At 41.4% G+C, this 12,793-nt stretch overlaps 2 protein-coding genes across 8 annotated transcripts in view; one reads left to right on the forward strand and one right to left on the reverse strand.

Annotated features, from left to right (window-relative positions):
* Positions 1 to 5,462, forward strand: part of fgf13a (fibroblast growth factor 13a) — an 81,466-nt gene extending 76,004 nt beyond the window's left edge. For all 7 annotated transcript variants that reach the window (XM_035649391.2, XM_035649390.2, XM_035649394.2 and 4 more), the window contains 2 exons: positions 348 to 546; positions 3,489 to 5,462. In XM_035649391.2, coding sequence (XP_035505284.1) covers positions 348 to 546; positions 3,489 to 3,625 — 336 coding nt within the window. In that variant the 3' untranslated portion in view covers positions 3,626 to 5,462. The remainder of the gene's footprint in view (positions 1 to 347; positions 547 to 3,488) is intronic.
* The window catches only part of f9a (coagulation factor IXa), a 109,276-nt gene that overhangs the window by 89,033 nt on the left and 7,450 nt on the right, over positions 1 to 12,793 (reverse strand). The window lies entirely within an intron of this gene.

A 12,793-nucleotide genomic window follows, 5' to 3' on the forward strand; every position in this document is an offset into this window, starting at 1 on the left:
TGCGTGTATGTTTTATTAATGCTCCTCTGCATCTGTCATATCGCTGTTATCAATGCTATAAAGTGCTGCATTATTCACTACAGTAAATGGAATTAATAGATTTGGAAGATTCTCCAGAGACAAAACTCTTTAAGGAGGGGATTGAGCCTTGAGGTAGCTGCGTTGCCCTGTTTGTGCACGAGTGTGCGCTTGAAATGCAGCGCAATGTACCGTTATTATTACCGTTATGGACTCTTCAGTAATGAACTGCTGCTTCTCTTCATAACAGGATGTCAAAGACTCATGAGATCTTGTGAATTGTTGTCAAACAACTACAAGACACCGTCTGCTTCTCCTTTTCCCCCCAGGAACACTTTACACCAGAGTGCAAATTCAAGGAGTCGGTGTTCGAGAACTACTATGTGACATACTCTTCGATGATATACCGGCAGCAGCAGTCGGGCAGGGGCTGGTACCTCGGCCTGAACAAGGAAGGAGAAATCATGAAGGGGAACCATGTCAAGAAGAACAAGCCAGCAGCCCACTTCCTTCCCAAACCTCTGAAGGGTAAGCCTCTCCATATCCTCTTTCACATTTTACTGTTCAACAAGGCCCAGTTTTTGCTTGACCAGTACTAGTTCGTCACAACAGCAGTAAAGTCTCTGGAACATTCTATGGCATCTGAGTAGCTCACGTAGGAGTCTCAGATAATTCCGAAAGCAGTGTTTAAGTTTCCAGTCATCAACACAATGAGCAACAAGTGCTCACTCTGAATTCTCCGGCTGTATTCTCACATGGGCTCACTCGGACATTCTCCGGAGATTATACCTAGGGACTGGCAGGAGAAACTTCTGCAAAGATTTGTGTTCTCACATACATCCCCTCAAAAGAAGTTCAGGACAATGTCCCAACTTCAGTGCATATCTGAAAGCAGCTATGGTGTTTCCATCAGTCCTTCATATGAAACATGAAAGAAATCATTGTGTCAGGAATGGATAAAAGACAGGTAGTGAGTGCATATTCTGGCTCCTATTCCACCTTTGCAAAGCAGACCAATCGAAGGATGACGGCTCTGCTATTTAATTCTCCTTCGAGGTGCTGGCGTAGACCTATACAGTGGCTTCCTCGAGCTGGTCACACTCCACTGCAGGTACAGTGCAGAATGAGGCCAAGCCATTGTGTGAGACCAGAAGAAGCGAGAACAAATTGTTTCAATGCTGTGAATAGTAGCACGCTGGATTTCTTTTTTTATAATGTGAAGCCACAGAGAATCTCTCCCACCCAAACTACAGTATGTGTGGTAGTAACAGGGTAGAGAGGTGGAGATCTGGTTCTGTTCTCTCTGTTGAAAAGGCCACAGTCATTTCATCTTCAACAAGACACAGATTTATCTGTCAAAAGAGAGGAGACACAGAGAGAGTGAGGGTTTTCTTTTTTTTTCCCTCCTTTCTCTTGGTAAGAAATGAAAGGCTTGCAGTGCCAAATAATCAAACAATGACAAAAATAGGACTTTTTTTTTAGATTGTTGATTGTCAAATAAAGTGTGGATCTGTCACACGAGGCTCTTTTAACAGTTCCACTGCGTTCTTTTTTTTTGTGCGCACACATTAACACACCTGCTAGCACTGCTGAGTTAATACTGGAGTCTACATTTGGTGAAATGATGATTAGGTGGTCGGGCTGGTCTATCCAATTGTTATGTATTTTATCACACAATGATTGAGAATTGGGTGTATTGGTCAAGTGTTTTCCAAGTCACTTTCTAATCAGTGTTTTACTGTAATCTATAGAATGGACATTTTAACAAATGTACTATTTTCAATTTCTTATGACAAAGAAAGAAAATTATTTTTGACTTGAATTAACAGAAATGCATCTGGATGTTCTTACATCAAATTATATGAAAGTTCTTTTTCAGAACAGACATAATTATAAGGACAGTACAGTTTTATATCATTTTGTGGTACGGTTGAATTTAGAAAAACATCCTCCTCAGTCAAGAGGTCAATGTAGATCATTCCAATCTTTCATTTTGAGTAGAGATCAAGCCACAAAACATATATCAAAAGATGAAATATGTCTGGCCAGATACACCATCTTCATGCCAAAGACAGTAGAAATAGTGTGAAAACTATTTTAGTAATGCAGCATATGCGAGGCCTCATTCAGGTATTCAACATTGATTAAACTGGTAGATATAATTCTTTATTTATTTTTATTTTTATTCTTTACTTATTTTTCGATGTGATGCAGCCCCTTTTTGCAGTTTTGGTCGAGCTCCTTCAGCCAGCATCTTATTAAGCATCCATGCCTGCCCTCCGAGATCAGTATAATAGCTCTTCACTTTCATTTAACAGGCCATCCAGGGGGTCTTAGACATACTTAAGAGCAAATGCCTTGCTTTATGCTGAGAAAATTACAAGGATACATATAGGCTGGTACCAAAAGCAAATGAGATTAATTAAATAAATACTTTTGTTGTAATACCAAGGATGCAAGTTATCATTTACACAAAGTTTAAATTATCCAGTTCTGCACAGTATTTGCATGATTCAATTCCAGCTGTGCACAAACTAACTGTCTCGAAAGCACGGTGTGAGGCGAAGAGATAAAGGCATAGAAATAAAGGAGAAGCTGTCTCTACACTGGCAGTGGCATCTCCTCCAGCCATTCCTCACTATAGCCATTCCTCCTCTAGTTCCAGTCTGTGAGTCTCAGCCAACAGCCTCTCATTCCGTCTTCCCCCGTCTTTCACTGAGACACAATGAGACCGGTGGGGAGGACTGTGGAAAAATGACCACAATTGTGGTTGGTACGAGGAATTAATGTTTTTTGTGTTGTGGTGGAGGCGATACCTTGACCCTGAGATCAGTCTTCCACCATTGTAACTGTTCAATCCTGTCACCAACAAGACTGGTACCAATCATCAGCAGTTTCTCAAAGAAGTTCTGCCATTGATTGACATGTATACACAGGGATGGTCTCTGGATTGCAGCACTAACAAAAAATGCTGGGCTAAGTGAACTGTCTGAGGGACTAGGTTTGCTGTTTCAGCCGCAGATTCCCTTAGGAACGAACATCAAATAGCATTCTAGGCAGAAGGCCGTTGACCAGATCCTGAAACCAAAGACTGTGAACCTCAGATTACGGATTTCTTCTGAAAAGCAACTGCTGATATGCAGATTGAACCCGTGCTGCATACATAGCAAAGCTTAAGCAACTCCTGAATTTATAATGCTGTGCTATAATGTGCGATTTTTTTCTTATACTTCAGCACCTAGCAGGTCTGCTGTCAGCAGTTTGCAGGGAAACATTTGTGAAATCTCATTATACTATCACAGGACCTGCTCTAATAACCAAAACAGAGAGCCACTTATATATACACATTTTATTGCCATAGCTACACTACAGTATAAATATAAATATAAAGTGTTCTTTTTTATATTTGTTGTGGTTTGCCTTATTAAAAGTCAATTTGTCTGATTCATACTTCTCTCGTGTTTCCACAGTGGCCATGTACAGAGAACCATCCCTGCATGACTTGACAGAGTTCTCCCGCTCCGGCAGCGGCACACCCACCAAGAGTCGGAGTGCCTCGGCCGTGCTCAACGGAGGCAAAGCCGTGAGCCAGAATGAGTCGACGTAGCCCGGTTACCAATATCCAGGCCTGTGGCCGAACCAAGAAACCTTACCTCCAGCAGAGCGTGAATCTAAGCAGACTCCTTTCACCGATCAGCGGTTCAAGGACTGGTTACGACAACACACAAAACACCCACACACCATCTTTATAATAATAAAAAAAACAGTTAGGCACCATCCTGGTCAATCATTGTTTCCGTCTGAAAATAGTATGAAAAATGAAGAAACTTAAAATGGCACATTAACCACTCTGGAGTTGAAAACAAATTATAATTGTTTTTGGCCTTGAGATTAATTTATTGCCTTGGTCACTCTCTTTTGGTGATGCTTGCATACCAGTTAGCTCATCTTAATCTCACTTTTTATTTTTCTTAATTTCGTGTGGACACCAAGCACTCGTGCATCAGTCAGACAGGGACAGGAAGTTAGGCATGTAGGCGTTCAGGGTAACCAGTAATGGTGCTGGTCTACCAGGCTGCAGAGGTACAGTACAAGCCCTGATCTCTGTCTCTTTCCTGCTTCTGTGAATACAAAGCCTATAAACTCCCTGGTGTGGCACAGTCAAGAGTTGCTGGGACTGTGGCCAACCAGACGGTAGCTCTCCTGCATCCTAGTGCACACGCTCAGAGACTGAGCTCTCTAAGCATGGGAAAATGAAGCCTATGTTCAGCTGACCTGAAATATAAGGGGACAGTGTGGCTCTCTTGCAGTTTTTTCCCCAGAGATACCACAACTGCACCTTGTTTTATGCTAATTTTCTGAATTAACAGAGAGCTTATTATTTGATAACTGGTTTTGTTTTTGTCCCCTATTGTTCTCTTCCCTTGGCATTGTTCCGTATTTTTGTTGCCGTTTCGTCATTGAAAGGGGTTCCAGCAAACCAAAGACAGAACGTCAGAGTGTCCCTTTAAGCCACTGAAAACCAAGTCCGAATAAAGGCAAAGCTGGAATTTTTTCAATGTACATTTTTTTTATGAAAGAAAGCAAAGATTTTGAGGGGCAAAGAGGAACAATGGACAAAGGAAGTGATTTTAAACACTTTAAAGTTGGCAGCGTGCTTGATGTTGTGCTTTTTGCTGATGTGCTCAATGGCCGAGGTCTGAAACGATGACTCTGTGTCCCCATTCCCTTCTGTTACCACTGTGTTCATGATGTCTCTCGTCTTTTGTCCTCGTGATCTGTTTTTTCCCCTCTGTGCTTGTGTCATGCTTCAACCCCACTGCCATCCTTTTTTGTCGACTTCTATTGACTAATACAGTTCACCATAGCAATATGGTGCAACAAGCCCCTTCCCAGGATGCTTGTTATGTGTTTGAGTAACTTATTGTGGTGACAATATTTTCTATATTTAAAGAAAAAGAATACTGTGGACTTTTAGGTGGCTTAACATTTTATAGGACACGTCATATTTGTAAAAGTGAAGAAAAAAAAACATACTAAAATGAACATCTTCCCTTTCTTGCACAGGGCATGTACAAACACTTATGAACAAAAAGGACCCTTTTTGTGGGCTATGTACCCTTCCCTTCAGCTACATAACTTCTTTCTGGTACAGGCTTCTGGGAGGCTTTCTTTTCTTGGTTTCCTCCAGAGGGGGTTTGTATTAGGTAAACCTATCTGTTGCATGGGAGAAAGCAGGGAAATTCTGGTCTAGAGCTGCATGATGTAGGCTATGTATATTAACTCATGTTGGAACATGTGTTCCAAACTACCAGGCTAAATCTGATAAAACAACATATACAGGCAGACATTGTGGCTGTCTGATAACTTCCAGTTGTTTATTATTTGTTGTATACACAAAAATGCACTGAATAAAATGTTTATATTAAGATATACTTTTAAAATGTGTCAGACTTTCTTCTTTGTCCCATTAACTGACTCTGTGGTTACACTGACTGGCCATCACAATTATATAGAAGACTGGGTTCTGGGAAGTAGATCTTTGTTGGCAGAATCTGTAATAATTGGTGGTGTAGAACTGGGAATCATCTGTGCTGCATTCAAGTTTGAAAAGCTTTCTCCCTGGAGGAACACATAAGCATAGACTCATACCCGGCATCTTTCCGATCTGTGGACACCAACATATTGAGGTGGGATATAACCTTAATAGCCTCAGAGTTGAGGCTGGTGCACGGGCTTACAGGGCTTATTCTATCTAATAAATCGATCTCTGGATTTGAAAAGCTACCTGGAAATTGCTGCACTGCTGTGATTCTTCCCTGTCTGTATGATCGTTGCCTTGGCTCAGCAACATCACGGGTAGATCAATTTTAATCTTTTTTCTGAGAGGCTGACCTTGAGATTATTTTTAGTTGAGAGTTTTCAAATCTCTTTTCCCCAGAGAAGAAATTGCATTTGGGCTATGGCACACGATCACACATCAAGACCAAAGGACCTCAGGATTCCTTCCAGTGAGGAGAACTGCAGGCTGTACAAGATCAAACATGTCTTTATCTTATTAGGCAAGTACAAAAAAAACAACACTCCTTTTAATGGGTGGAATAAGAACCCTCCAGCCCTATACGGTCTTCATGTGTGGACAGGGGACGTGACATGAGGTAGTAATTACCTGGCAAGTCTGCCACAGCTATGAAAAGCCGAGACTGAATGATCTGAATGATGACATGACACTGTTAACCTATTGTGCTCTGTTCATAAGGTCAGTCCTCTTCCTCACAGTCTCTGCCGTCTTTAATGAGGGGTTTTCGATGATCACTTTGCTCTGATTGTTGCACACAGTGCACGTCACGTATGATGTGAATGAAGGGCGTGAAAACGACGCAGAGAATAGGCAAAAAATGAAAGGAAAAAGTCAAATTGACTGCTAATACTACTGCAGAGCACAATTGAAAAAACAACAAGAATACTGAAGGTTTTGTGAATTTATTTCATGAATAAAGATATTAGGATATTAACCAAACTCCTTACTTTTAATGTTCATAAATGTAGTTTTATTTATAAAAAACTAAGAGGTTATGTCAATGCAAATGTTGCTGAATCTCCAATCTTTAATTAGATTACAAACAAATAACACGTGACAACTATTTCTAAATAATAATAACATTTTCCTGCAAGTCCTACAAGATGTACCATTGTGATTAGCTTCAGAAATGTATTTTATAATCAATGGAGTGCTGGATAGTGCATTCAAGTTTAAGGGCTGTACATGAAGTAATGTAGATTTTTCTTCATAATGTACAGATATTATGAAAATAAGTAAATGATCCGAACTCACACTAGTTTGTCTTCTAACATCAACAGCACTTAGGACTGCAGCTGCAAATTCAGATTTTCTGTCCAGAGTGCTGCCATTGTGCAGACGTGTCTTCATCTAAACCTTTGAACACTAATAAGGACCATGTATAAGAAAACTACAAAGAGTCTGCATCATGATGGACGAGGGATGGATAGTTGTTTTTAATCTCAATATGACAAATCTGACGAACTCAGATGTAGAATGATCTTGAAAAAGTCAGAGTCATGTCATTATTCAGAAGTGTAAGAGCAAACTTGGTATTTGCTGGTTACTGCAGACCATTGTACAATTCTACAACAAACTGGCTCTGAACCCTTGGAGTGTGACATAGAATAGGCATCCATTTGGTCTTAGGAGACTGCATCATTACTCCTATTGCCAACAGAGACAGGAGAACTAATAGGCCTCTGTAATATATGCCCTGATATGAGCTACTTCATTGTTCATGTAGTCTGACATCCCCCTGCTCCCTTCATTTCCTCTGGCTCATATCTGGACTCCGTTCATTAGCATGGAACAGTCCAATTTATTAACTGAGACTGCCTGGTGATGGTGATGTGAGGAGCAGCCACTTTCCCTCGGTGGGGTCTCTTTCTCCCTTTCCCTCTCTCGTTTCTTTCACTCACTGACCAATCAGTGATTCTACACCCACGTGGCCAGACTAACACGTTTTCATGAAGCCTGCAGAAAGAGCAAATGCAAATCTCGATGGTGTGATGTCTCGTGCGCGTACGCACACAGCCACAAACACATACACACACATCAAGTAACGCCATTGCCACTCCGGTGTGCAGGGATGTTGAGTGAGATCAGTCTGCTATAATCTGTCATGAATCATACAGAGCTGATGGAGCTGTGATATATGTGAGCACCATGTACCTGTGAATGCTATAACTCATTACCCTTTATCACTACCAGAGCAGGCTGACGAGTTCCCAGTCTCCTTGTAGTTCTATCCGTCTTTGTTATCGTCTATTAATATATTAATTTACTTAATTCATTTAAACTTTACATATCAGCCATAAAATCTTAAGTTACTTAAAAAAATATTGATACTAGGGCTATTTAAAACCCCTGCATGACTATATTTTTGGAGTGTTACCTTTTAGTTCTGGTTAGTTGAAGGTTGGACCCCAGAATGCAGACACAGACCGGGTGGAAGGTTGGTTAGAGGGTTAAATGTGAAATAACAGGCAGAAACACGCAGGATGGCGTAGTGATGGTGAGGCTCCACATGAAACACAGGGAGCAGCAGGCGGGCGTCCGGATCCTGAGCACAAAAGAGACCGTGGTTAACCGTGAACAACAGAAACACTTCTCTAGAAAACACCTGACCTGGATAAACATGAGCCGTGAGTCAGACGAGCACTTAGCTGGCTGATTGTGCCCAGCTGCGCTGCTGCTCCAGGTGTACATGATTTAACTCCACCTGCCGCCGCCACACACACACACACACACACACACACACACACACGAGGAGGTAGGGGGACACAGACAGGAACACAAGGATAACAAGAGAGGATGTGTACCAATCATTCGTTTGACCAGTCTTACGTCAAAGCTGAACACTAAATCCATTTCAAATCCAGATATCGTTTATATTCTTTCCATTCCATTAAGGAGGAGCATAACACAGATGTAACGCATGTGTCTTGTTGCCTTAAGTGACCCTTTTCTTACAGGGTTGTCACAAGAGTTGTTATACAGAAAACAATTTTCCACCTGCCAGTCAAGAAGTCATTGCATGAAATCACTCCAATTATTAAACAAGTTGGTTTGCTCCATTTTGCATACAAATTATTGTTCAGCTGTGTCAAGTGCAGCTTCCAAGAGATAGTGATGCTTTTATAAGACAAAGACAGCGAGAATTTCATTGAATGGCTGCTGCAGAAACCTCAAGGAGCAGCTGCAGCACTCATTTACTTCTCTTCCTCTGCTCTGTGTTGTAGACAAATTAGGAATCATTTACTGTGTCATCAGGTGACAACAGTCAAAGACACAAGCTGACAAATCTCCTGCACGCCTCGAGCTGATAGAGGAAAAAGGTTATCAGGATGACAGACTGATGAAATTTAATGAAATGCACTGCTGCTAACCCTGTTGTAGCCTGTTGTAGACCCAAGTGCCTGCTGCAAGCCGAGGATCCAAATTGAGTTTACTGCCATTTGTCCCTGTAACAACCTCTATTCCATCATCCTCCCTGTGTGCCCCTGGTTGGCAAAGAAAAGGCAGAAGCTTGGTTCTCAACAGATTACCCTGAACGGAAAGTGTCTCGCACCTCTGCTTATCAGCACTACCAGAACATCAGAGCACCAGGGACAGGCAGAAAAGATGGGAAAGAGACACACACACGCACACGCAGACACACACACATTGATAACATCCACCGCAAATAGCATCAGACGTTGCTGCTCCCCCATTAGAGGAACAGTACAGCTGGGGTGACACCTCCTGCTTATTAGCTATAGTTGGATTCAATGCAGATTGTTTATCAGAGAAGGGAGCTGGACCTACTTGTGATTACTGAAAAATAAACTTAAAAGTAATGTATCTGTACTCTACTAGTACATCAAACTGAATTTGAAATGAAATAATAAGTGTACAGTTACAGAGCTGACACAAAACCTTGATCTAAGGGTATTTACAGTCACATCGGATAAACAGGAGAGAAATTGAAGCACTTTCCACACATTAAAAACAGTCATTTAATCAGATATCTATAACCTATAGACCATACCTAGAAACTGCCATTAAAATCTCTGGTGAGCAATTCACAAGTGGACAGATCCAAGTACAGGTGTTGACGCACCCAAGATGCAGAGGTGGTCTGGGCTTCGTATCTTATTTCACTGTGGAGCTTTGCACTGTGCACTGATCCACTCAGCCCCTCCTCATCCTTATCCCTCTCACACACGCACGCACGCACACAAAACACTGACACCAACCCGTCTGTCAGACTGGCTAAGAACAACAACGCATGTACGTGTATATTAGCACGTAGAGCAGGGAAGTGAGATGTGATCACAAGTGGTCACTCATGACGCATGTGGAAACTCTTTCTGATGCCAGGCGTGAACTGATGCACTTTATAAATTCAATATATTATTATATGTCCCAAAAATGCTTAACCATGACAAGAGTCTGCAGCCTTGCTAGTGGCCAAGTCAGGCTGTACATAAGGCACATACTTAACCTGTTGATGTTACGCAGGTATAATATTAATCATGGTAACCATCTCCAGCCAGCTTGGTAATCAGTAAAGGCAAAAGTTATTTAGTTATTAGGGCGGATGTTACATGCTGTGTGAATGCGTGTGAATGGGTGACTTGTGTGCTGTTAAGTGCTTTGAGTGGTCAAAAAGACTAGAGAAGTGGTGTATAAATGCAGTTCATTTACCATTTACTTTGCACAAAACTTACAATTATAATAAATTACAAGTGGCTGTATTGTATTCTGGTCTATTGACATTTAAGTCTGGAGAGGGTGGCATCTCTGGTTCATTATTGATGCAGTTCTCCCTTGAGGATTATTAAATGTCAGTGAAAGATGTTGCTTGCCAAGAATCTCTGCATCTCTGACAATGGATGCTTGATGTTTGATGTTTATTGCAGAGATGTTAGATCTTTGTACCAAAGAATTAATAATGTAAGTCTATTTAAATATTTTAATATATGTGATGGGGAATGAGAAATATACTGAATATATGCCTATAAACAAAAGTGTGGTGCATTTATTTACCCTTCTGTACCAAGTAATGGGTACAGAAGTGTAAATATGTTCCCCATGCACTAACCTCATTGTGAGTAATATGTAATGTCATAATGGAGAAAGGCAATAAAAATCAGTGACATTAAATTCCTTTCAATTCTACTTTTTTCCTGTCATGTAAAGGCTTTTTTGGGGGGGGGGGTTTGTGTCCAACAAATTCAGTATTAACTGACATGATAACTGGAGAAAACCAATAAACATTGTACACGAGTCTGGAGTCTGATTGGCTGCGAGTCTTACATAAGAGAATAGGATCAGAAACAAATCATCTGCTTTGATATTGTGGGTTCAAATCGCAGCCACCGTGAGGTCACACCCTCACTCTCTTCCATCTTTTCAGTCACTCATCCACACCAATCAAAAGAAAGATGTTACATCATTTTCTTGTTTTCTTCAGAATGTGAGACCCATTTCATTTGTCCCAGCACCTTTGAGATGCTTGTGTTAACCCGATGTGTATATTTTTTTTCGGCAGATACTATGAACTGATCTTGTGTCAGTCTCTACTCTATTCTCAGTGTAGCATTGTGTGTATTTCTCAACAGCATAACACATATCAGCCACATTGCTATTTAAATAAATGTCATCAAATCTTACAGACGAGGGACATCAACAATTAATTCTGCCATCTATTTGAACTTAGATTCATTCAAGAGACGCCCAAACAACCAGCATGGAGTGTTATGCAACTGCAGTACATTTTGGTTTTATTATTTCTTTGCACGTTCCAACTGGAATCGCTTCAGTAATTAAAAATCTCAACTTATTAAATTTGCAGTCCTGAAAAGCAAAGTCATTCCCTCAGGAGAGGAGGAAACCCTGGGTGTACGACTCATTTCCCCTTTCTTGACTAATTTACTCACTATATCGTTTTCGTTATGTGGATCACTCGGCCACTTAAACAGTGAACAACAGAAATCCCATTTCCAGAAGAATCCCACCATTCTCATTTCTTATTGTTCCTGTTTTTGTGAGCATCATGCCATCGTTGTTTGCAGTTTAAATGCATTTTGGTTAGCATGTTCCTTCCATTCTGCACGTCACCAAACTTCTTGTTATCAACAACCTATTTTTTCTATTTGTGCTGCATGTTGTTCTCACTCCCTCCCTCCCTCCCTCTCTCTCTCTCTCTCTACCTCCCATCCGTCTCACTCGTTTTTTTCCCCACTTCTTGTTTCCATGTGCAGGAGGGAATCCCAACTCTTGCCTCACTGCAGTGGATGAAGTCAGGCGTTACATAACAGGGAGCGGACGAGCCAGACAACCAGAACTCACCTCTGTTAGCAATGCAGTCAAGTAATCAAGCAGGCAGTGAGAGGCAGGCGGGGGCCACATGCAATATTTATGAATCCTCTGCAGCCTAAATGCTTTCTCCCCCCCGCCCTGCCCTTCTCCCCCCACAACAGCTGTGTGGGGAAAACATTTCTTCCTCGAGCCGACCATCCTGCATCATCCACTCCTGCACCAGCAAATAAGGAGGTGGAACACGGTACCGCATTCGTAGAAGGATACAATAAACAAGAGAGCCTGAGGGAACATTAATGAGGACTCAGATCCCTGCCTGTCTAACGAGAAATTTTGTGCAGAACTGAGCGGACAGATGTAAGAAGATATCTTCCGAATATCTGATAAAATCCATGACTGTGATCACGTGTGAGATGTGTCACGTATTCAAGGTAATATCAAAACATATCATTGTTAAACTAAAACAGAATATTTAAAAGATGTAGTCTATGATGTCTATCCCTGTCAAAACAACAAGAGCAGCTTTAATATCCTGCTGGATTGACGGCCACAAGAAAAGGGGTCCAGGAAATAATCAATATCACTGACCTTATCATATTGGTGGGATGGAGTGCTTAACTGATCTGGTATCTGATGAAAGCAATTTGTTCTGCTGAGAAAACATGACAGTTTGTGAAGGAGGTTTCCTCCTCCATACATATGTATACCAGTAACACCCCCACACATAAAATGCCTCGACAACCAGCATGTGATGGGAGGATGGAGTGAGCGTGCCGAAGATGAAGAAACGGCCTCAATACTCATGTGAGCCCGAGGAAAGAGACGAAGGGAGAGGACAGATTATAAAATAAACAACAAATAAACGGGGCAAAATATTCAACTCCCTGCAGGGAAGCACTCATAGGT

Source organism: Scophthalmus maximus, chromosome 9 (genome assembly GCF_022379125.1).
Source record: "Scophthalmus maximus strain ysfricsl-2021 chromosome 9, ASM2237912v1, whole genome shotgun sequence".
Lineage (NCBI taxonomy): Eukaryota > Metazoa > Chordata > Actinopteri > Pleuronectiformes > Scophthalmidae > Scophthalmus > Scophthalmus maximus.